The 25,000-nt window shown below is 33.5% G+C and overlaps 3 protein-coding genes across 4 annotated transcripts; 1 reads left to right on the top strand and 2 right to left on the bottom strand.

Moving 5' to 3' along the window:
- Positions 1 to 21: 21 nt before the first annotated feature.
- LOC134836581 (uncharacterized) lies at positions 22 to 7,236 on the bottom strand (the record flags this gene model as incomplete). Its single annotated transcript, XM_063851772.1, has 5 exons — positions 7,164 to 7,236; positions 5,226 to 7,077; positions 2,829 to 4,693; positions 1,668 to 2,768; positions 22 to 1,005 (listed from the first exon to the last, which is right to left on the bottom strand). Coding segments are annotated over exons 2-5 (5,800 nt in total), but the record flags the coding sequence as incomplete, so codon positions are not given.
- Positions 7,237 to 7,397: 161 nt separating this feature from the next.
- Positions 7,398 to 24,721, top strand: LOC134836579 (E3 ubiquitin-protein ligase Ubr3; the record flags this gene model as incomplete). The annotated part of the gene is made up of 9 exons (XM_063851771.1): positions 7,398 to 8,116; positions 10,750 to 10,813; positions 10,876 to 11,783; positions 12,746 to 12,925; positions 12,982 to 13,214; positions 13,281 to 13,436; positions 20,573 to 22,909; positions 23,894 to 24,419; positions 24,475 to 24,721. Coding segments are annotated over exons 1-9 (4,904 nt in total), but the record flags the coding sequence as incomplete, so codon positions are not given.
- LOC134836578 (uncharacterized) lies at positions 13,513 to 19,924 on the bottom strand. 2 transcript variants are annotated; one of them, XM_063851769.1, is made up of 6 exons: positions 19,782 to 19,924; positions 18,678 to 19,267; positions 14,698 to 15,201; positions 14,423 to 14,643; positions 13,990 to 14,364; positions 13,513 to 13,931 (listed from the first exon to the last, which is right to left on the bottom strand). In XM_063851769.1, exons 2-6 carry the CDS (start codon positions 19,257 to 19,259, stop codon positions 13,634 to 13,636), a joined length of 1,980 nt encoding a protein of 659 aa, XP_063707839.1. In that variant the 5' UTR covers positions 19,260 to 19,267; positions 19,782 to 19,924; the 3' UTR covers positions 13,513 to 13,633. The 2 variants fall into 2 exon arrangements, with proteins under 2 accessions (XP_063707839.1, XP_063707840.1); XM_063851770.1 differs by lacking the exons at positions 18,678 to 19,267; positions 19,782 to 19,924 and adding exons at positions 15,608 to 16,125; positions 16,836 to 17,136.
- Positions 24,722 to 25,000: the final 279 nt, after the last annotated feature.

Genomic DNA, 25,000 nt, shown 5'->3' with positions numbered 1-25,000 from the left:
TAATTTCAACGACTTTGGTACGAGCTGTCTTGATATTTCGCAAAACTCCGGTCTTGTCGTTCTGATGAAGGCATTTTAGGGCTTCGTAATGCGATTTTTCGAAAGCTCCGTTCAAGTCATTTTTGAATTCTTTCTCATCGAACAGCGAAAAATCCGATAAACGCCATGCCATTTCGTATTTTGTACCTCCGTCATGACTTTCTTTCGCCAATAACTCATAAAATCCATTTTCTCGAAGGACTTGACGGTTTGCGGCATTCCAGTCGAACTCTTGTAAGGCTTGGGTCCATGCCCCATTCGCTATGAGGTATTGCTGTTTGTCTCGTAAAGGGTCCAAGAGATGAAATTCGGCATCTTCTATCCCAACTTCGTGATACGCATGTCTCAAACTGGCACAAACTTCCTCATGAGGCTTCACATCGACGAAAATTTCGTTTGTTTTACTTGACGCCGCACTCCAACTCGCCCAAAGTTGACTATAAAGGATACAACTGAAGGAAGCATTACAAAATTCCGCTGCTTTTAACAAATGAAGGTAGTCAATTCGGATTCGAGGCAGCACGCTACATCTATCTTCGATGCGACAACATTCGAAAACCATCAACATCGCTTTGACGATCGATTTGTCACGATAAAACGCGGATTCTTCGCCAGATTTGATGGTAGCGTAAAATTCTGAGAAAAATTTTTGCATTTCCGAGTTCAGAGATGTTAACAAAGCCTTATCATCCAAGGCTAAAATTAATTTAATGACTGCAGGTAACAAATTTTCAGCAAATTCGGGCTTTAGCATGACCAAAGGAACGATTGTGGTGTCGTTAAAGACTTGTAAAAGCTGTTTACAGGCAATTTGTATCCAAATTTTGTATGTTTCGCGTCGGTTTTGGACAAAAACGTTCGAAAGAGGAGCCAAGTTGATGTTTGTATCCAGGATTGATTGCTTCCGTGGCTTTGGAATGAGCAAAAACCATCGTAACAAGGAGTTTTCTTCTAAAAGACCGCGTCCTAAAATACAAAAATTGGGTTAAAAAGTGATAAAAATTCATAAGGTCGCTTCAAATGTAAATCAAAAATGAATTTTGAAAAAAAAAAAAATTAAGAAACCATAAAAAATTTTTTTTTTTTAAAAAAAAATTTTAAAAAATTATTTTTTTTTTTAAATTTAAAAAAAAAATTTAAGAAATTTTCAAAAAAAATTTTTAAGAAATTTTCAAAAAAAAAAAAAATTTTAAGAAATTATCAAAAAAAAAATTTTTTAAGAAAAAAAAAAAAAAAAATTTTTAAGAAATTATCAAAAAATTTTTTAAGAAATTTAAAAAAAAATTTTTAAAAATTTTTAAAAAAATTTTTAAAAAATTTTCAAAAAAAAAAAATTAAAAAAAAAAAAATTTTTAATTTTTACTTTTTTTGTTTTGAAAATCATATTTTAACTTAAATTTTGTTCTCAAAAAATATTTTTCATAAAATTATTGAATTAATTTTTCAAAATTTTTTATAAATTTTTTTTTTAAATCTTTCAAAATTTCAAAGTCGATAGTTAAAAAAAACATCAAAAATATTATTTAACGCTCAAAAATTGTTTAAATTGTTCAATTTTTCCAAAAAATTTGGATTTTTCTTTTGATTTTCATTTGGAACGACCTAAAAAAATTTTAAAAAATTCTCACCATTAACTGTTAAAGCCAATTGAAAAGCAGCTTCATTCGCCGCACACTTGACTTTGACATCCTTATCGATAATCGAGTCCTTCAAACAGTTCAACAGCGTTTGATGAATCACTAAAATCGCTTCTTCTTCACTTTCGGTCGCTTTATAGCACGTATGTTCGCTTTGATCGTACAACGCAAGCGTATTCAAATTCGCAGCTCCCAATTCTCCGAGACATCGTGACGCTTCGTAACCTTTTTCGGCATCCAATCCTTCGACAATCGACACTAACTTCGCTACCAATCGATGCAAAACACTTTCGTTGACTTCATTTGAAAACCTCACTTTTTTCGCATTTTCGTACAACTCTAAAACTTCCGTTTTACGCGTTGCCAACGACGTTTGGAGCGATTTTAACGTTTCCACTGTCAAATATTCAATTTTGAAAAATTGCTCGATTTGCGCTTCCAACGTATTTTGGTTCATGGCATCCCGAACGACAGTTACACGTTCTTGTAAGTGCCTGAATTGCTGATTATTTGGGAAATCTGGCAGCAAAATGATCTCTGAAGTGAAATTTTGGCTCCCCAATAACGTTTCGAGGAATTCAATCATTTTTTCGTTGCCAGTTTTGTTGATATTTTGTACGAAACTGTGAACGATGAAGGTGAAACACGTGCCAATCGGGAGATTTTCCTCACAAATCTTGCGAAAATAGTAAAAAGCAGCTTTGGAAACGGCATCTACGTTGGAATTGATTTGATCACAGATGACGTGAACCATGTTCATGATGAAAAACTCCTTGAGAGCTGACATTTCGTCGTTTTTCGAAGGACGTGCGATGAAAATTTTGATATTTTCGAAGATCCAAACGTATTGTGACAAGCAAACGATTTTTTGTTCATGTGAAATTGCGGATGAAAGACGAATTTCAGTGGCGAGAAACAATTTTTGCACCTTAAAAGGCGATTTTTGGCACAAAGTTACGAGAATCGGGTCGTTTGATGAGTCATGTTGAATATTTTTCTTCAGGTAATTGCAACAATTCGTCAAATTTTGATGCGATAAGGTGTCATTTCCTACTGAATTTACTTTGGTATGCAAAAAATTTTTGATGAAATCTAAAAAAAAATTTTTTTTTTAATTTCAATCTTTAAAAAATTAATTTTTTTAGGACTTACCTTCATCAAAAAGTCGTTGAATAAGCAATTCCAATATTTTATCCAGCGATTCGTTCAAAATTCTCACGTGATCCGGTAATTTTTGTATTTTTCCTATCAATTTTTCAGCTTTTTCGACTTTCTCCGAGGGCATTTTCTTATCCGGAGTTGATAAAAATGGCAAAATTTCAATCATCAAGTCTGGAATGACTTCTCTGAGTAACTCTTCTTCGGTATTGTTCGTACTTTGGCACAATTTGGGCAGCATGGAGTCGTTACTTGTGAATATCGCAATCGCCATTGTTGCCAAATTCTCATTAAAAAAGTCCTCAAGTGACTCGGCGCCCGTCACATAAAACGGAAATTTGGAAAACGGATATTCGTTGATGATCCAATGCGACAAAAGATGCTTAATGTTGTCCCGGAAGAGCTGAAAAATGTCATGAGTCATCGCGTTATCGAGAATTTTGAGATATTCTTGCATCGTAACTTCCCGCATCGATGTTGGTTGAGACAAATCACAAATATCGAGGAATGCCAAGGTTGCTTTGTGTCTCAGTTGGTAACTTATGCAAATTACAGTGCAAAAAAGTTGCGTTGCAATTGCCATTTTTGATGATTTTGTATCCGGATCATCTTGCATCTCACGAAAATCAGCCAAATTTTCCTCAATAATGTCTTTAAAGAACTCATCCAGCTCCAAAAAAGCTCTTTCGTTGTCGTAACGCGCCCATCTGGGATGAATCATGAAGAGAAAAGCTCGAACAGAGGCGATTCGGGTACGAGTACAGCTGCTATTTGTGAAATCGAACAGTAAATCACAGAAAGATTTGATATTTCCATAAGACGGATACTCTTTCACGAAGAATCTGAAGACGCTGGAGAGAATTTTCAGGATTAACGATAACGGATACAGATTTTGGGCAGCTTTAACGAGTCCCTGAACGATCATGACGACTTCGTGGATGCGTTCCTCGCTTGTATTTTTGAAATATTTCAAAAAATCCGGCAAAATTGGCATAAATTTCTCAATTATTCCGATATTTAGGAAATGTTTCCTCAAGAGAAGGGCCGTAAACGACGAAATATCTTCAGCCAAAACTTCAGATTCTCTTTTTGAGACCACCAAAGTCGCCAAAAGTTCCAAAAGGACCTCAACATCACTCGTTTCATCGATTTGCAGTACATTGGTCTTCGCCTCAAGACATGTATGGAAGAAATTTTCAGCCCGCACCGTTTCGCATCCCTCAACTGTCAAATAAGCAGCCAATATTTGCAGCGGTAATTTTTTCAACAACATCCTTTTATCACTTTCCATATCCCGATTTCCCTGAATTCCCTGTTCGATGATTTTTGCGATCCAATTGAAGCAATTTGTCCATTGCAATTGTCGCACAAAGCGTAAAACCGCTTCATCGTATCGTGTGGCGAAGATTTCCGTTAATTCTCGGAGCATTTCGTACTTTGGGCGATATCTTTCGGTGCCATCTAACGTTTGAAAGTCCTGTTCGAGTGTTCCAACGATGATTCCAATGCGTTTCGCAAGTTGAAATTCCTCGATTTTTTCCAAGTGAATCGCGCGGATTTGCAAAAAGATGTTAAAAGCGTTCACGAGAACCGAAGTGTTGTAAAGTTTTTCTTGCATCAAGTCGGGAACGTCTTCTTGATCGTCGGCGGCTTGACTACAGGCCATTTGACTCTCGATTGGCATGATTTTGTGACAAAATGACAGGAAACTTGCATCGTCGATGACACATAAGGACTCTTGAGTTGCTGATTTTTGCATGGAATGGTCTGAAGAATCGATTTCGGTTTCATCGAAAATTGGTTTTTGCAAAAGTTGGATCAAAATTGCGTCTTTTATGGATTCAATTGATGATTTGTACCTAAAAAAGTAAGTTTTTATTAAAAAATTTCTAAAAAAAACTTTTTATAAAAAAATTATTAAAAAGAAAATGAATATTTTTTTCTAAAAAATTTATTTCTGTTTTTCAAAAAAATTATTTTTGTTTCAAAAAAACTTACTTTGTTTTAAAAAATTTTTTTTTTAATTTATTACCTATTTTTTTATTTTTTTAATTTATTTTTTTTTCCAAAAAATTTTTTTTTCAAAAAATTAATTTTTTTTTAAATTTCAAAAATTCAAAAAATTTAAAAAAAAATAAATTAATTTTTTTTTTTTATTTTTTACAAATAATTGTAAAATGGTCGAGTTTCTATAGAAAAAAGTATTTAAAAAAAAAATTAATTAAAAAAAAAATATAATTTAAAAAAAAATAATAATTTTTTTGAAAAAAATTAATGAAAAAAAAATAATTCAAAAAATTTATTTTTTTTTTCAAAAAATAATTTTTTTGTCCAATTTTTTATTTTTTTTTTTAATTTTTTTTTTTCAAAAATTTAATTTTTTTTACTCACTTTTCGTATTCTGAATTAACCCACAGCTCTTGCCCATGCCCCAAAGCCTCCTGAAGCCATTTTTCCTTGAACGCCGCATTCAACGTTGACTTGTACATGTTACAAATGACTATCAAACGAGCCACCAACTCAGCTTTCGGCTTTTCTTGCGACTTCAGTATCGAAGTTTTCGCATTTACGCGTTGTTTTTCCAAGAGATACGACAAAATTTTCTCAATTTTGTCCGCCGGATCCTTTAAAACGTTGATATTGAAGGTCAGGAGCAAAGCAATTAACGTTTGGATCGATTCATCAGACCTATTTATGGAATTTGTGAAGTACGTATCAAGCAAGGATTCAATAAAAACCTCTCCATTGTGCTTTTTGTGCCGCATCATGAGACGAATTAACATTAAATTCTCATTGCTGGTCTGATTAATGCTCGAACAGTTCCTGGCTGCGGTTTCAACTATTTTGTGCCAATGTTCGGCGATCTTTTTCTCATCGCCAAATACTTTTTCGGGCGTTTCATGTTCAAGTAAGGCCCGACAAGCGAGATAAAATCCTTGAAAATGCTCAGGTTTCTGAATTGTTGGTTGAAATTCCGCCAAAAGTTGTAAAATTTGTTCGTAATCGTCACTTTCGATGCGTTCGGGATGGGTTTCAAGCACTTTTCCGAGGATTAACATCCAGCGCCAGCTGAATTTGTATCGTGAGGAATGATTAGAAGACGTTGTTTCGACACGACTGATCAAAGCGGGGTATTTGCCGAGATATTTCATGCGTTTCAAGGGTTGCTCCGATCCTGTCGACCAAATTTCCGAGTCCCAAAACGTTAAGGCACACACTTTTGCCGCAAAATCGTAAAAAATGGCATCCGACGCGGCATTATTTGAATTTAACCGATATGTACTGCGATCCATGCGATCAATTTCCTGCTCTACGATGAACGTACAGCCTTGAAGAAGCGTATTCCAGTTCTCCGGACTCAAAGCTTTGGGATTTTCAGTCAAAGTTTCCGCTACAATTATCAAATCCAGGATTTTTATGATGTAAATTCGATGTTCGTCGCGAATTCGTGTCGGATTGTAAGTCACAAGCAAGTTTTTCGCCAGTTGGAACATAAATTGACACGTAATAATTCGTTTGTTGACCACCGTTTCAAAGGCAATCAAGTAAGCGACCTTTAATAAGTTCATTTTTCCACTTTCGCTCGGCTCTGCTTCGATTTTCATCAATAATGGAACCAGATGGGCTTCTAATGCTGAGCTTACATTCAAATGTTGGACCCCAACATCGATCGCATTACACAAACAAGTGACATAAAAGTTATTTGTGACGGATTTTTCGACAATTTGGAACAAAATTTTGAGGTACATGTTGTATAAAGAGGCTTTTACGTTATGCCAGACCCCCGTACTTAACACTAAATAACGATCAATGACGGTAAAAAGACAATTTCCGAAATATTCTTCCATATCAGGGTTCCGTTCGAGGATTTCCAAAGACTTTTCCAGCAAAATTTTCTTCGGAATTTGATCAAAATTGGCATTCGCGACAGAAACAAGTCGCATCATCACGTGAGAATACATCCCGCATTTGTTCTCGAGCGTTGCTGTGGTCGCAGTTGCTTTAATTTTGAGCACTTGTTGATGCATTCCCTCGAGCGAAGCCATGAAGAGCCCGGACCAAGTGATATCACTGTCAAACGAGTCGCTGTTGATGAGTTCATTGATTTCAACCGATCGACGATCGAGCAAATCTTGAAGAACAGTGAACGCTTTGTTACGAATTGTGGTTTTTTCCAACTGCAATTCGACAATCAAGTTGCGAAGAGTCGAATTTAGGATTTCTAGTTCACGATGATCCATTTCTAAAAGCAAAAATTAAAGGATTTTTGAAAATTTCAACATTTTACGAACATTTTTCAATCAAATTTGAAATTTTTCAAGGACTTACCCTCAAATCATCGCTTAAAAACGTAAAATTAATTGAATTTTGTGATGAATTTCTTGAATTCCGCCGGTTTTGTTTTGAATTCAGCATTTATTGAATCACCAAGGAGGCAAATTACAACAAATCATGCATTGCTCATGTCTTTTCCTTCTCATTAGGATTTCATCAGGAATTCCATTGTCACTTTGGATTTCAATCGAAACGCGAAATCCAGTTACTTAAAGTGGTAATTTTTAAAAAAGCAAAATCGTCTCCAGTTTTCACGCAATTTCCCGTGAAAATATCGGAAAATAATTCAATTGCGACACACGAATCGCGAAAAGAACGCGTCTCGCGTCGAATTTACTTGAAGAAAATCGTAAAAGTGTGAAAACCCTTCGAAAAATCGACAAAAATACCAACGTTGCTGTTTATGGTCAATCCATAAAAAAATTATTTTTTTTTTTATTGTTGCAAAAGATCATCATCATCAATTTTTTAGTTTTTTTTAACACGACGGGAAATCTAAAAAAAAATAAAAAAAAGTGAATTATATCGAAAATCGATTAAAAAAAGAAAAGTGTAGTGGGGCAAGTTCAAGTACCTTTTAATTTCGAAAAAAAAAATTATTTTAATATCTAGCTACAACAACAACAAACACGTCGTCGGTCAAATGTAAATAAATTCGTAATATGCTGAGAAAATAGCGAGAAAAATCGAATAAATGAGTAAAAAGGAGATTTTGCATTCGATAATGGAGCAGTTAAATAGTGCGAAAACCATTAAGGAGCGGGGCAAACAAAAGGCTGCACACGAAATCTACACAGAACTGCTGGCAAAGGGCCATTCCGCAGACCTGGATGTCATCGTCGACGAACTGCTGGATCCCGATTTGCGTATCGATGACAGCGAAAACATTGATTGGTGTCGTTGGCTCATCGCCGGAGGCAAGACCCCGTCCGAGTTCATACAAACAGGTGAGATGAGGGAGCATCGTCATTAAAAAAAAAATATGCTGCTGCTTATGAATTGTTCAACCTTGAAATTTCATAATCTGTGTGTGTCTGTGTGAACGACTGAACGAACCTCTGTACACGCAGACCTTGTGATGTGTAGTTTTTCATCATCGCCGTCGTCGCGTACTTACACGCGGTCATGGCGAGAGTGTTAAACGTGTTTGTTTATCCATCTGACGAGAGCGCATTTGATCGAATAACAACAACAAAGCATGTCCAGCACGATGATTAGGTGTCAATGACCTGCTGCTGCGTGCTTGATATGCAAGTGCGCGACAAAAATTATCGGTCAAACTTCTTTCGCCACTTTTTCAACAACAAACACACATGACGTCATGACTTTTTACTATTTAGCGAATATTTCTGGTTCATTGTCCCACGTTTAATACCTTTTTTTGTGCTTTGTACGAAAATCATGCCTCTAAAAAATTTAAATTTTCATCTTTTGGGCCTTTTTTAAAGAATTCTCCGGCAGTCCCGCACCTGAAAAGAGAGAAAAAGTCCAAATAATGGCAAAAGTAATAAAAATATTTACCGCAAAATTATTATTCACTCACATGGTGATCATAAAATTCCTCAAGATTCGCTTTTTTTTTAAACAAAAAGCATTTTGTTAGTAGGAACAAACAACACCTGTAGGTACCTTTTTTTTCGTCAAGTACCTTCCGATCACATTTTTGAATAGAATTTTTTGTACCTGAACGATTTTTTTTTCGTACTTTGCCATTTTCTATTCGATACGAATTCGATTATAGGCAAACAAAGAAAAAAAGGGCCTTAACAACGAACCTGCCCACTAATGTACGAAAAAAAAAACTTCAGAAGTGTAGTGTGTCATGGTGATGATGTTGCCGATAAGGTATTCGTCTTCGCCGAAAGTCTATGAAAAAAAATGATGGCGAGCATTTATCAACGGCAGTTCATTAGAAATTTCTCATAAGCCACTTTTTTGCTCGAACAATTAAGTCGTTTTTGCATCGTGTGTTGCATGTCATGATGCGCAAATGAGTTCAAATAGTAGGGGTGAGCGGGATTTCAAGGAGGTTTTGTTCTAAAAGAATTTAATTTTTTTAATAAATAATGAGAAATTTCAGTTTTTGAGAGTTTTTGTTCGAAAAATTTGATGAAAAGTTGAAATTTTTTTAAATTTACGGCTTTTTTTGATTTTATATCAGAAAAATTTTTAGAAATTTCGTTAAAGTTTCATTAATTAGACTTCTAATGTTTAATTTTATCTAAAAATAATAAAAATTTCTTGTAAAAGTGAAATTTTAGTAAAAATTGGAACATTTATCATTCTTTTTAATTCTAAAAATTTTTAGAATTTTTAAATTTTCATCAAATTTTGAAAAAAAATTTCTTAAAAATGTTAAAATATGTATTAAGGAATTTAAGTTTAAATTTAATTTAAAATTTGAAAAAAAAAATAAGAATTTTTAATTTTTTATTTTTTTTTTTATTAAATTTGAAAATTTTGGATTTTTTGACAAAAATTATAAACTTTTAAAAATTTTGGCAGAAATTTTGTTAAAATTTGTTTTTTTAACCATAAGATTTTTGATTTTATAAAAAAAAAATATTCAAAAAGAAATAAAAATTTTTTATTATAAAATGATATTTTGAGCAAAAAAATACTTTTTAATAATTTTTATATAATTATAATTTTAAAAAAATTTTTAATTTTTAAAAATTGGTTCAAGTTGTTAAATTATTCGAATTTATGTCAAAATTTCAATTTTTTTTATTCATTAGTAAATTTTTCAACTATAAATAGGTATTAAAAATTTTTAAATTTTTTGAATTTTTTTATTCTAAATTTTATAAATTTATCAGCTTTTAGTAGAAAAAAAAATACAAAAAGCGTAAATATATTATTAAAATTCATAATTCAGGCTCAAGGAAAATATTTTTGTCTAAAAATCAAAAAAATATTCAAAAAATTGATATTTTCGGAAAGATTTTCACATTTTTTACTTTTTAAATCAAAAAAAATTTTAGATTTTTGTAAGATTTAATAAAAATTTTTTAATTTTTTACTTTCAAAATTAAGAAACTTTAAAATTTTTATTAAGTGTTTAAAAACTTTTAAATTTTTTTAGAATTTTAAAATTTTCAGCTTTTATTACAAAAAGCGTAAATAATTAAAAATCAAAAATTTTTATTTTTTGTCTAATAATGTTAAAAAATTTTTAAAAAATTATATTTTTGAAAAGATTTTTACATTTTTTACTTTTTAAATCGAAAAAAAAATTTAAATTTTGTAATAAAAATTTTTAAATTCTTAATTTATAAAATTTAGAAATTTTTTTGTCAAAATTTTATAAAAATTATTAAAAATTAATTTTTTTGTTATTTTCCTAAAAAAAAATTTAAATCTTAAAAAACTTAATTTATAAAATTTTTTACCTTGTTCTAATAATGAATTTCGATCACCCCTACATTGCATAACTGAGTGCACAAACATCATTTGTTTCATGTGTAATTAAAAATGCATTCTTCATATCTACTTTATTAGCAATTATGTGCAATGCACTCGATTCCTTTCTTCAGCCAACGAGAATTTTAATTTTTTGTTATTATTATTTTTTTTGCAGTTCGAGGTTTTGACATGCATGCAAAATGTGGCTTAGTCTGGGTGCCTCATGTCGTGGCTTACAGGTAATTTTCTCTCATTTTCTTTAAAATAAACTTTAAATTAACGCAATTTCTCGTCTTTTTAGATGTCGAACATGCGGAATTTCGCCCTGCATGTCAATCTGTCGCGACTGCTTCAAACGCGGCAACCACAAAAATCACGATTTCAACATGTTTTTGTCGCAAGCGGGCGGCGCCTGTGACTGTGGCGACACTTCCGTGATGAAAGCCGAGGGTTTTTGCAGCGATCACGGCATCAGTAATCGCGCCAACAAAAGTCCCGTGCCCACAGACATGATGATTGTAGCGGAAGCGATCATGCCGCGTTTATTGCTGCGACTTTTGCTGCATTTTCGCACGTGTTTCGCCCCATCTGCCACGTCGGAAGATTATGCCGCTGCCGCTAAAGACTGTGATGAATACTGCAGCTTGCTCATGGAACTGAACAACATGGGTGAACTCATGCGAAGTGTGATGACACGCGCGCTAATTAACACCGAGCTGTACGACAATTTTTGCAACGAGCCGTATCCCAACACGAAATTCGGCACACAAATGCAACGTAGCAATCGGCGGTATCAGGAGGCAATTACGATGTTTTTGAGTCCCGATCCGCCCGAAGAATACTACAATTTGCCGGCGTTGAGCGAGAATATTCATCACAAAACGCTGCTGGAGGAATTCACGTTTTGGACGTTTAAATTTGAATTTCCGCAGAATATTGTGTGTTTTTTGCTGAATATGTTGCCGGAACAGGATTACAAAGAACATTTAACGAGAACTTTTGTGATGCATTACAGCAGGATCCCAATGGTGTTGGAAATGTCGAAAGATCCGGAGACTTTGAGTAATCGAGTTGTGCATATGAGTGTGCAACTTTTCTCGAATGAGAGTCTCGCCTTGAAAATGGTCGAGGAATTGAGTCTTTTGCACGTGATGATCATCAGTTTGAAACTCATGATGTCCAAAATTTTGATCCAAAACAAGTTACATGGTAAGATTTTTTTAGAAATTTTTATCTTTCAATTTGTTTCTTGAAATACTTAAAAATTTAATTTAATTTAAAATTGAAAAAAATTCAAAATTTCATAAAAAATAACATTTTTTTAAAATTATTTTTTTTTAAACCTTTAATATTTTTTTTTTTAATTTTTATTTATTTAATTTTTAAATATTTTTACTAATTTAAAATTTTAAATTTTTTAAATTTTTGAAATAAATAATTTTTTTTTTAAGAATTTTAAATTTTTGAAAAAAAATTTTCTTTTTGAAGAATTTTAAATTTAAAATTTTTTTTTTTTTTTTTTATTAAAATTTGTTTTTTTTTTTTTTTAAATTTTTTTTATAACTTTTTCAATGTAATTTTGTATTTCGACTTTAATTTTTCCAAAAATTTTATAAGAAAATTATTGAATTTTTTTCGATTTTTTTTTGACTGTTATTCTTTTATTTTTGTCTCAAAATGCTCTTAAATTTAGAAAAAAATAAATAAAAATTAAAAAAAAATATGAAAAATTTTAGATTTTATTTTTGTGAAAAAAAAATTTTTTAAATTATTTTAATATTTTTTGTCAAATTATATAATATTTTTTTTTTAATTTTTGTCAATTTTTTAAATTTAATTTTGTATTTTGGCTTAAATTTTTTCAATTTTTTTTAACTGTTCAGTAATTTTTTTTTACATTTTTTTATTTTTCACTTAATTTAGGTTAACATAATTTTAAAAAAAATCATAAAAAAATTTTTAAAAAATTAAAAAAAATTTATGACATGATTTTTTGTAAAAAAAAAATTTTTTGATTTTAGAAAAAAAAATCGATGTTAAAATTATTTAATAAAAATTAAAAATTTATAGGAATTTTAATGAAATTTTTAATCATTTTACCATTAAATTTTCAAGCTTTTGAAAAAAATTCGAATTAAAAAAAAATTTAATTAATAAATTTCTCATTTCAGGAACGGACAAAAACTGGCATTATGTGATCGACTGCGCAAAAAGAGTCATGAAGGAGCATTGTTATTGGCCCCTCGTATCCGATTTTAACAACGTTTTATCGCACGAATCTGTTGCCTTGGTCTTTCTCAGGGATAACGACCTTATCGAGATGTGGTTTGAGTTCCTATCGATGTTGCAAGGTAATTTTTTATCAAAATCCCCTTTAAAATTCTAAATTAAAAAAAAATTATTTTAGGAATGAACGTAAATGTACGAGAAACCGGCAGTCATGTCGAATTCGAGCCAAGTTCGTATTATGCGGCATTTTCGTGTGAATTGGAAGCTGCTGCTTACCCAATGTGGTCCCTGATTTCACATCTAAAGAACCCGACGCATGCCCCGTTGGCAGAAAAATTGATCAAAAAGTGTATTGAGAGTTTACAAGACTGGTTAGATGCCATTAATTTTATGCATCCGCGAATTGAAAAGGTATGAATTCGAAAATTTTTCTTAAAAAAAATAATTTTTAATTAAAAAATTTTTTTCTTCTTGTAGAACGAGATGAAATACGCGTCGTTTCATTACCCGTTGCACAGATATTTGGCAGCTTTGGTATCGCAATCCGTCAAAACGATGGGAATTAATATGTCGAACGTGCTGCCATCCACAGAGCTCTTGACTTTATTGATGATGCATCCGATGAGAGTGCAGGTGAGTCGATTTTTCAACATTTTTAATGAAAATTTTCTTTAAAAAATCGGGAAATGCGATAAAAAGTCGATTTTTGTATAGAAATAATCTTTATTGAGGGAGCATTCACTTCTGTCTAATACAGAATATCGCTTGGGGGATAATTTCGAGGAACATTCACTTAAAATCTAATGACAGAGATTCCAAAACGTTTAAATCTAATTTTCCGCATAGTCTGGTAACTGAATGTGTGGACTGAAGTCGTACGTGATAATTTTGAGTGCAACAAATCCGCCGCTTAAATCACGTCCCTTGTGATACGTGCCAACGCCAGATAGCGGAACGAGCGGTTCACTCGTCACTTCTTGAATATCGATGAAGGGAACGGTAGATTGGGCCGCATCGCTATCCAAATCGGAGTTCACAAAGTCGAAATATTGATTCGGATCCGAATCTGGCAGCGATTTCATTTGAGAGGCAGTTGGAATGTCAGGACGATTGAATCGCAATTCGCGCCTATGAAAAAAAAAATTAAAATTTAAGAAAAAAATTGAAAAAATTTCGAATTTCTTACCTTTTAACTGAACTTTGATCAGTATTATCATTGGAAATCCATTCTCCCGTTGGATCAATCCTTCCTGAGGCGAAGTCAAACTCATTTACTCTGATCTCCAAGTTCAAATGAGTACCAACGACGCGGAATTTGACGCCCGTAAGCACATGCGAAGGCTTTGCCATGAGATCATCCAAGTCAAAACTGCGATTGTCCCATTTTAAGGTGTGATAATCGTGTCCATTGCGGATTCCGCGATCGAAAATCGTATAATCCGACACTGGTTTCCATTCGACGGAGTCAGGATCGATCGCGCCTCTCGGTAATAATCGTCCTTCTTGGATTTGGATGTGAATTATTCGGTTTTGTTTCTTGAAACGAACTCCTGTGACGACTCTGGAAGATAAAAGTTCATCAATTTTGTTTTTGTTAAAGGAAAAATTAAAGAAATTACTTATTTTCAACGACATTCGAGACAGATTCACGTAAATTGAAGTATCTGTCACTCTTTTTGCCTTGCTGATCGCACAAACAGAAGCAATAGCTGCAATGCCAGAACAAATAACGCCACCACGAATCAACTTTTGTCGTTCCACGTACGCAATTTTGTTGTTTGCCAAACACTTTTCCGTTTTCGTACTCGATATACTCGTATCTGCGATTGCTTGACGTGCGCTAAAAACAAAAATTTTGTTAAAAAAAGGAATTTCCGTTAAAAAAATCACTTACAGCAGGACAAATCCACATATCCGAGTCAACGTAACGACAATGAAGCAATTTTCCGTTACATTTTTCCTGTCGCGAGCAATATTTCTTCTCGCCCTTGAAGCAACCGTGACTTTCCGTGTATTGGTAAGCGGCGCAATTCTCCATACAAGTACCATCGGCATTCAAATCGACCTCGTTTTCGATGTATCCTTGCAAGAGACGCGTGATTTCCTCATAAGTTTCGCCGGAAACGTGATGCGTGGGGTCACAACGCCAAACGGAGCGATCGGCGCGTTCCATAACGCGTTTTAACAGTGTTTGGGTCTGATTCGTGCGTTCATTGAATTGATTTTTCATGATTTCCGCTTCTTTGGCGAAGTTTCCTTTGCCATAGGTTTTTAGTAACATCCATGAAAATTGCATCATGGCATATCCCTTGAGCTCCGTGAGCGACAAGACGTTGTAAAGTTGGAACATCATCTGTTGCGGCGATTGTTTTGTGGAGCAAACGCTATTTTTCGCCTCCTAAAAAAGAAAAAAAAATTATTAAAAAATTCATGAAAAAAAATTTAACCTAAAAAATTCATCAAAAAAAATTTTTTGACTAAAAAATTCATCAAAAAAAATTTTTTGACCTAAAAAATTCATCAAAAAAAATTTTTTAACTTAAAAAATTCATCAAAAAAATTTTTTGACTTAAAAAATTCATCAAAAAAATTTTTTTTCCTTCAAAAATTTATCAAAAAAAAATTTTTAACCTAAAAAATTCATCAAAAAAATTTTTTTTAACTTAAAAAATTACAAAAAAAAATTTTTTTTGACTTAAAAAATTCATCAAAAAAAAATTTTTTTGACTTAAAAAATTCATCAAAAAAATTTTTTACAGAAAAGTGCTTGAAATCGCCCCATTTTTCCCGTAAAATGAACTCACCATCGCTGCTTTATAGTAAAAACCCTGTTTCACCATAATTCGATGCACGCTATCAAGTGACCCATTCATCGTGAGTTGTTTATCGTGGAATACAGTATCAGCAAAGTCCATTGCCGCCAATTCATTAAAATCGTTCGCCGTGAATTGATTTGCGAGAAAATGCTTAAAAGCTCCCCATAAGCCCTCAATTCCAAGCAAATCCTTTTCAACTAAATTCCATTCGTAAAACCGCTGAAGAAACGCAAATTCGTTTTCTTTATACCTCGCGGTCCAATTGGAAGTTGCAAGATCCCGAAAAGTCGAGTAAAGTTTCTCCTCGATGTCGTGCTTTTGGATTGTGCCTTGTTCAACAAGAGCCCACATGTCATCTTGCAACTTGAGGTACTTGGCGCGTTCGATATCGATTTCTGTAGAGCCCTTAATGCGCACCGCCCACGTTTGAGCGACGCAAAGAGCAACGACGAGGGCGGAAAAGCCCCAAAAGCGACCCATTTTGGACAAGAAAGAAACTTTCTTCACTGCAATTTATCGAAAAAAAGGTCAAAATTTACATGATTTGTTGGTATTTTGACAGCATTTCACTTTTCAAACCAGATTTGTTGTCAAGGTCTTTGAAAATTTCGCAAAAAAGAGTCACGATGATTCATACTTTCGTTCTGCGATCGCGTTGTTTAATAATAATTGTAATCAGACACTGCGATCGTACCGGTCAACTTCCTGTTTTGTAATTCGTATGCGGAGAATGACATTCAAATCAAACATTTGAGTTATCTAGAGGAGAGTTTTGATGACCGATAATCGATTTTTAAGTCAAAGTCAAGGGATTTCCTGCATTTTATCCCAATTTTTGCATTTTAAAGCGAAATTTCTTTTAATTTTTTGATAATTTTCACTTCCAACCCGCGTCATTTGCCTTATCAGCGTAAAAATGACGTAAAATCTGTTAACTGACTCAGATCAAATCTCACGCAATTCTTAAAACATATCATTAGCGACGATTTTTTCGCTGCCCCATACAAAAACAAAAAAAAACATGCCAACAAAGTACAGATACTTGCTGATTGCGCTACTTTATTGATTGAAACGGGTGACTTCCATACAAACGCATGTAAAAAAACTGAACTTATGCAACGTTTTTCTTTGTCTCGGATTCTAAATGAACTCTCAGTTAATGAAAAGTGAAGTGCTGTAAAAATCCTTGAACACTATTTCAATTTATATTTCTCACATTTTGATTTTTTCTTCAATTCCTTATCTCGTTTGTTTGTTTATTTTTTTCGAGTCTCTATTTATTAGCGGATTCGAGGAAATTATCGCGACGTATTAATAAAATTGAATATTAAGTCGCGCTGGTGTGATTATTCGCACATTTGCTTCAAACTTTGACTCTTTTGAAGAGTTTATAGCTTTTTTTTTAAATAAGACACACACAAATTGAACGTGATGTATTTGAAGAAGACAAAAAATAAAACAATAAAATCGGTCAAAAAACTGTTCTGTTTCGTTTACCGATCGACTATGGACTGAAGTTGCTCTCGAGAGTAAATGTAGTATTTTCATGATATGCATGAACGATATTTGTAATGATATTTAATAAAGTGGTCGACACTTGAGTAAGTTTGTGTTGGTGACGAAAGTGAATTAGAGTTTGTTGGAAGGTAATTGGGACTTTTTTTTGAAGAAATTTTATACAAACTTGAACTTATTTGGATTTATTTTTTAATAGATTTCAATTAACCCTAATTTGAAGCTTCGAACAATTGGATGAAAGTATTAGATATCAAAGTATTCAAAAATTCTTCGAACGATACATTCAAGGCATCGTTAAGAGAACTTGGAAGATCATGGATAAGGAAATTCAATGGCGAATGTAGAAAGACACTTATACATCTTGAATCAGAATCTAAAGAACAAACCATTTAAAAGTATTATTAAAGCTAAATTCTGAAGAAAATAACAACCAGTTGAGAACCAAGTTTGGCTTACTTCTATAAAATTCTTATACGAAACAGTTATTATCAAAAAAGATAATTCTCAAAATTTAAGCATAAGAGGATCTGCTTTCAAGTTTAAAATCAATACAAAATAGCTCACACTTAAAAAAGCCTCAACTCCTTTGTTATATTATTGGATTCAACCATAAAGAGTATAAAACAATGGGAGTAATTTACAATGTGTTACTGACTATTTACAAAATAAGGAATGGCTTGCTACCACAATACTTGAATGAATTTTTCACAACAGTTAATGAAATGCAACCATACTCGCTTAGAAATAAAAATGACTTGCGCCCTTCATCTTTGCGTAATGCAGCAACGCAAAACTCAACAGAGATATTGAAATGAATGAATTTAAAAAAGAACTCGAAAACTATGTAAAATGTGACATTGATGTATAAAAAACAAAAGTGACAAATTTAAGAATATATCAATTGACTCATATCATCGCAAGATGGAAATCAACACAACAATAACACTAAAACCTATCAGAAAAATAACTATTGAAATATTCGACGAGGCTAAAAGTTGTAATATCTCCGTAGAAACTGTAACAATGAAATAATGACGAAAGTTTCAATTTTAAATTAATTGAAAACGTCTTTCAAAGAGTTTCATTAAATCGAAAAAATTTACTCTTAAAGTTTTGAATACCAAAAAATTCATATTGAAACAAATTTTCAAATCTGATGAACAACGAAGAGAGACGAATGACACATAAATATTCATCCATAGTAATCCATGTATGTAGATGTGAGGAGTAATTGACACATTGTTCTCATAATTTGCCTGTTTTTTCCGAGACTTTGTCTGTACGCAAACAGACGTTTGTCAACAGCATAACAATAAGAAACACAGACAGAGACATTCCCCTATGATGCATGCAATTATGGAGAACGATTCTACTCGACACTCAATGATGAATGAGGAAAGAAAATAAAAATAAATAAATAAAACATCAACAAGTATCAACAACAATGACGTAGACGACTTTTACGATAATGGGTTTGTCTGAGTTGATTTCAAGCACTTTTTTTTTGGAAAAGAAAAGAAAAACAAAGAAATCTTCTTACCTCGAGTTCCTGCACCAACATTTCCAACAAACTATTTTTCCCGAAATACTTCAAATCAGGCGATCCCGTGACCAGCAAATGAATGCGATTCAGTAATCCCTGAACTGCTCCAATGTTGGGCGAGACAATCCACGTTGCTGTCGTCTCGAGAGTCACTTGTTCCAGTTCATCGCGATGCTCCGTATAATGTCGCAGCATTTTCGACTGAGCCGCAATGCGATTCATCAAATCCATCAGTTCGTGTATCGCGAGATCTAGTTTCGTGTTTGCCTGCATATGTTCCTTAATTGACTCAATTGTCCATGATGCAGTGTTTTTCATTTGGTTCTCCGTCAAATCGATGCGTCGTTGAACGTCGGTGATTTTCTGAAGGATTTTCTTCTCTTTGCGCTTCAGGAAAGGGAGATCGATGTCATTTGTGAAGGGGGTTTGTTCGACGAGATTCCAAGTGCCAGCAATGCTCGAAACAACTTCCTTCGTGAGTCGCAAGACATCGAGAACGTCCTCAATGACGGCGAAACAAGGAGGTGCGAGGAGCAATGCACACAGCAAGGTGATATAAGTTATGTTTAAATATCGCATGGCAGTCTCTGAAATTGAAAAATTGTCGTAATCCATGAACGCAAATTACTTCGCAGAAATTTATTTTGATTCATTGCCTCGTCCGCTTCGCTATGCTTTTTTGAATGAATGGAAAGTATTGTGAGTGTGTAAAATCGCACACTTCCAAAAAACCTAACTGTATCATCTACCTACAAACACTTGTTTATCGCGGTAAATCCACTCAAGAGAACATAAAATAAAAGAAATTGGTTGATTCCGTTGTTGATGTCGATGAGTCATCTCGGTTTCTTCATCTTGTGTATCTTGTGACAAATTTTTTTCATTTACACTTGATATGCTGATTGAACTGAACTTTTTTTTCCTGATTTCAATCTTTATTTTTGTATTTGAACACGATTTCCTTATCAAAGAATCATTATTGACTTTCGTTATCGTTCAATGGTTTGTTCTAATGAAGTTTTTTTCCCATTTTTTCCGAAGCAAAGCTCTTCACGGACGATCCCACACCCATTTTCACAAATAAAGTCAAAATTTACTCACTTTATGTCAATTTTATTGCAATTTTCGCCTGTCTCGTTGTATATTTTATGTTAAAAGTTGATTTTTTGTGCAATGTCGGGTTGAGACATTAGCACATAATCCAATGAGAAACTGCGAGTTGAGTTTTTGAGACCTGTTTTTGTGGAGAGACAGCAACGTACTAAGTCTCGTTTGAGTTATTACCAAGCGGAATGAATGAAATGCGTGTTTCTTTGTGTTGGTTCGTCGTTAATTTCGTGTTTCGTTGCGAGCCATATGTTTTTTGTTGATGTTTTGTTAGTACAGGCGTTCGTTGGCATGACAATGGGGGGAATTTTTTATTCGTTTTTATATGTTTTTTTTTTGTATTGAAATTCTAAATACTTTGGGATTGTGCATTAGGATAAAAAATTTAGAATGTGCATTGGGTAAAAAAAATTTAGAATGTACATTGGGGTAAAAAAATTTAGAATGTACATTGGGGTAAAAAAATTTAGAATGTACATTAGGGTAAAAATTTTAGAATGTACATTGGGGTAAAATTTTGAATGTAAATTGGGGTAAACAAATTTTGAATAAATTGGGGTAAAAATTTTAGAATGTAAATTGGGGTAAAAAATTTAGAATGTACATTGAAGTAAAAAAATTTAGAATGTACATTGGGGTAAAAAAATTTAGAATGTACATTGGGGTAAAAAAAATTAAAATGTGCATTGGGTAAAAATTTTAGAATTTGCATTGGGGCAAAATTTTTTAAATAATATTTTCTATGTAAAAATTGAACTAACCCGGTTTTTTTTCTCTATTTTCAGAGTTTGTTCTACGAAATCCTATCGGGGATTTGGGTACGAAATGGACTGCAGATCAAAGGACAAGCAATGACGTATATCCAGGCAAACTTTTGCAACTCCATGGTCGACATGGATATGTTTTTCCTGCAAATGTGTGCAACCCAATTGCCCGCAAACCATTTTATCTCAACCGCAATCAGTTTATTTAGCGTTTCGGATTGGCTTGGCATGGGTCCTCTTACGTCGCCGCAAGAAATGGAACAGGATTCGATGTTGGAAGGGCTTTTAACGTTCCTGGCGACACTCGTTTCGTCTCGCACCAACTTGGGAAACGAAGAAGCGGATCAATGTATCATCGAAATTAGCGCTTTGCTCGCGACCGGAGACAAAACGCACAGTCAATTGTTGGAACTTTTGCCTGAACGAAGCGGAAATGCCCATACAAGGAATTTCGAAACGTTTTTAAAGCAACTTTCGGTGTACCGTTCACCGCCTCAAGGCTCGGAAAACCTCGAACAGGGGTTATTTATCCCAATTTCTGATGTCTGGGAGCAACATTACGACCCCTTGCATGTCCTTCAACGCGCCGTTCATCGTCGCGACTTCCAAAGTTCGATGGATCGCTTCACGAATTACGTCAAACAGGCACAAAAACTGCCGAAAAGCGGAAATTTATGGCCCCCATTCCGAATACCGAAGAAAGTAAAGGCTCCCTATACAGATCCTGCCTGTATTTTGACGTCAAAAGTGCTTCATTCGATGTTGCTGGGAATTTTTTATCGTGCCGTCAATTCTCACAACATTTCCGAAAACCTTCTTGCGTTGGCGGTATTCCTTTTGGAAGTTGCTGTCGATTTAAAGGGCGAATCTGAGACTGAAGCAACTTGTACGACAGTCGATTGCACAAGTGGTTTACCCTCGACATCCTTTAGTGCGAATCGTGAGACTCCGGATTTGCTGAATTGCTTCCCGAACAACAATTTGAACGAAAATTTGAGATTTGTGGTGAACAAAATTTCGTTAAGTCCGTCAGAACCGAAGTTTTCACCGGCGACGTATAATAATAACACCCCCTTTGACAGCGATATCGAATGGGAATTGGATTCGGAGCCTTTACCGATGCTCGTTGGAAGTGTTTCTGACGCTGATTATTCGAACAATCAAGCTTTAGCGCTGCCCCAAGACCTTTCTGTGGTGCGTGAAGGTTCAATTGTTATTCATGGAGCCATGTCAGATCGCATGGATGATGATGACTTGTCGCCAGGATCGACAACAGCAACTTCTTTACCTTCTTTGCCGATGCCTCCGTCGATGCAGGCGTTGACAACGTTACCAATTGTTGAATCGACGACCGCTAATACGATGATGGAAGTTGCTTTGCGTCGTGAAATTCCTTTCATGCCGGTTAACAGGGAACAAAATCAACGAATAACGCCCGAGATGTTCAGTTCGAGCAGCAGTAACTCGTCGGGAGTGATTTTGCCTTTCAACCGAGTGCAACCTGTCGCTGTTTCGAACCGAAATGTCGATTTATTGACAAATCCAGGCACGCGGCGACTTACAAATGCGCCTCATAGAGATAAGAGACTCAATCCTGACGGTACAACTCCAACAACGCCGAATTCTGAACCAGATTCTCTCGTCATTGACGAATGTATCTTGTCACTTTTGTTGAAACTTCATTCGCAAATGAGTGGATGTCTCGATAGTTTCTCGCTGGAAGATGATTCGAACGATGAAACCCTCGACGAAATGGATACCGATACGCCATCGACGTCGAAAAAAGGTGAAAATAAAGAAAACCCAAGTACGTCGCGCATTGGAGATGGTCCCTTCTTCATTGGAAACCTTCTGAAAAAAATCGCACAATCGGATCCGCTTTGCGCGAAGGCAATTACCGACATCCGACACAAGTTGTGGCCAAACCAAAGAGAGAGACAAGCCGAACAAAAGGCGCGCGAGGCCAAAGAAAAGGAGGAACGCAGCAAACGAGCCAAAGAACGTCAACAACGACTCATGCAAGAGTTTGCCAACAAGCAGAAACAATTCATGGAGACGGCAATGGTTACGGAAATGGGCATGGAGTGCATGGAAGAAGACGATTACGAGATCGAGCAACCGCGAGAGAAGGAATATGACTGTATAATTTGCAACACGACGGGTCCGAGTACGGAATCGAATCCCATTGGGCTTGTGGTGCTCGTCGAATCGAGCAGTATTGTCGGGCATCGACGAAAAACTGACGATACGCTTCCGTTGCCGGTGTGTGATGAGGATAAAACGCGACCTGATCGCGATGTGAGACTTTCGCAGGAGTTTAACAATCGTGTCGAGCTGTTGACGAACAAATTTGGATCGGTGAGTGTGGAAAATTTATTTCAAAATAAATTTTTTTAGAATTTTTAAATATTAAAAAGAAAGTAGAACAAAAATTATAATTGAAATTAAAAAAAATTTAATTTTTTTTGTACAAAACAAAATATTTCAAAATATAAAAAGTTGATTTTTTTTTAAATTTTTAGCTAAATAATTTTATTAAAAGAATCAAAGTTAATTTTTAGAATTTATTTTTTTTATTTTAATTATTTTTTTAATTGATTTTAATTTTTTTTAGTTTTTATTATTTTTTTTATTTTATTAATTTATTTTTATTTTATTTTTTTTAACTTTTTTTTTAATTATTTTTTTTACCTTTTTTTAATTATAACTAAAATTTTAAAAAAATTAAATTTGTCTTAATTTTTTTTTAATTTTATTTTTTTTTTTTTCATTTTTTTTAATTTTAAATTATTTTTTTAATTTTACAATTTGACAATTTCAAATACAAAATAAAAAAAAAAGTTTCAATTTTTTAGCAGTTTTGAGTTATAAAATGATAAAATTGAACTTTTTTGTTAGGTTTGAGTTAAGGAAAATTTTTACAGTATTTCGTCTGCATTTTAAGATGAAGAATTTTTTTTAATAAATTCCCTAATTTTTTTCCATTTTTCATATTTTTTAATTTTCAAGCTTAAAAACTATCATATCGATATATTAAAAATTTCACATGATTTTGAACATCAATTTTAAAAATTAAGACAAATTCATTGAGAAATTTTAAATTTTTTTGCCAAAAATTTAAAAATGTAAAAAAAAATCAAATTTTGTTATGATTTGACGAATTTTCAACCAATTTTTGGTAAAAAATTTGAACATTTTTAAATTTTAGATACTTGACATTGAATTTTCTTCTTAAAAATTTCTAAAAAAAAGTTAAAAAAAATTGTAATTTTAAATATTTTTGATTATTTTTGCAACTTTATTTCCAAGATTTTTACTAAAATTTTCTCATTTTTTTTTCAGAATTCATGGTACTTGTCTCACAACATTGGCTGGGAAGGCGGAGTTTACGTTCAATCTTGCTCTCACAACGTTCATCTCAACTGTCAAGATGCCTATTTGAAGTCCCTCTACACCTCACAACGCCCCGCAAATTTGAATGTCGAGCGTGGCGAGTTCTTTTGTCCCGTTTGTCGTCAACTGGCGAACTCTGTTTTGCCCCTGAGTCCGCAATTGGATCGTTTGACGCCGATGGTTCGGATTCCAACGCCTCCCTTTTCCACTCTAGTCATGGAATTGATGCATCTCATCAAGGAAAACAAACGACCGCCAACTACGACGAAATTTTACGAGGCAATGGGACGCGCGATGGAATGCATGACAAACAGCACACAACGGACAATTAAGAAGCACGAGCCAACAGCACAATCCTTGTTCTCGTTTGTGATTTCCATCGCACGAACAAATCTCGAAAATGAGGTAATTCAACGCGGAGGTTCGCTTTGCATCTCCAACTCCATTCGCTACAAGCCAAAACGTGATTGTATAGGTAAAATGTGATTTTTTTTATTTAAAATCAAAATTTATAAAAATTTTTTTTTTAGTTCCTCTCCTTCATGTCCTGTCGCTCCATGTTCGTCTCATGATTAACGAAGAACTTCCCGTGCGATTGACGAATGACGATAGCCCTGTTTGGACACTCTGGGCGTCACTTTGTGGCATCCAGCTATACGATAATACAACTTTAGTGCCTTCACGTAGTTATGAATTAATTCCGATTTTGTTATCTGATCCATGTGCGTTGATGTTGAAGTTTATTCTTCTTGCGCCATTGCAACTTGATCAAGGTAAGTGCAGATTTTTCTTTGAATTTTCAAATGAAATCGAAAAATTTTGTCCAAAATAATTGAAAACTATGAAAAAAAATGTAAAAAAATATTTAAAAAAAATAAATTTGATTAATTTACAACTTAAATGAAATTATTTTAATAAAATAATTAAAATTCGATTAAATTTAATTTAATATAATTTTTTTGAAAGGAAAAAAATTTTCAAATAATATTTTTTTAAATTTAATAAAAAAAAATAATTAAATAATTTTTTTCATTTTTTTTGAGAGGAAAAAATTTT

Source organism: Culicoides brevitarsis, unplaced genomic scaffold (genome assembly GCF_036172545.1).
Source record: "Culicoides brevitarsis isolate CSIRO-B50_1 unplaced genomic scaffold, AGI_CSIRO_Cbre_v1 contig_66, whole genome shotgun sequence".
Classification (NCBI taxonomy): Eukaryota; Metazoa; Arthropoda; class Insecta; order Diptera; family Ceratopogonidae; genus Culicoides; species Culicoides brevitarsis.
This window is presented reverse-complemented; position numbering and strand designations above follow the sequence as displayed.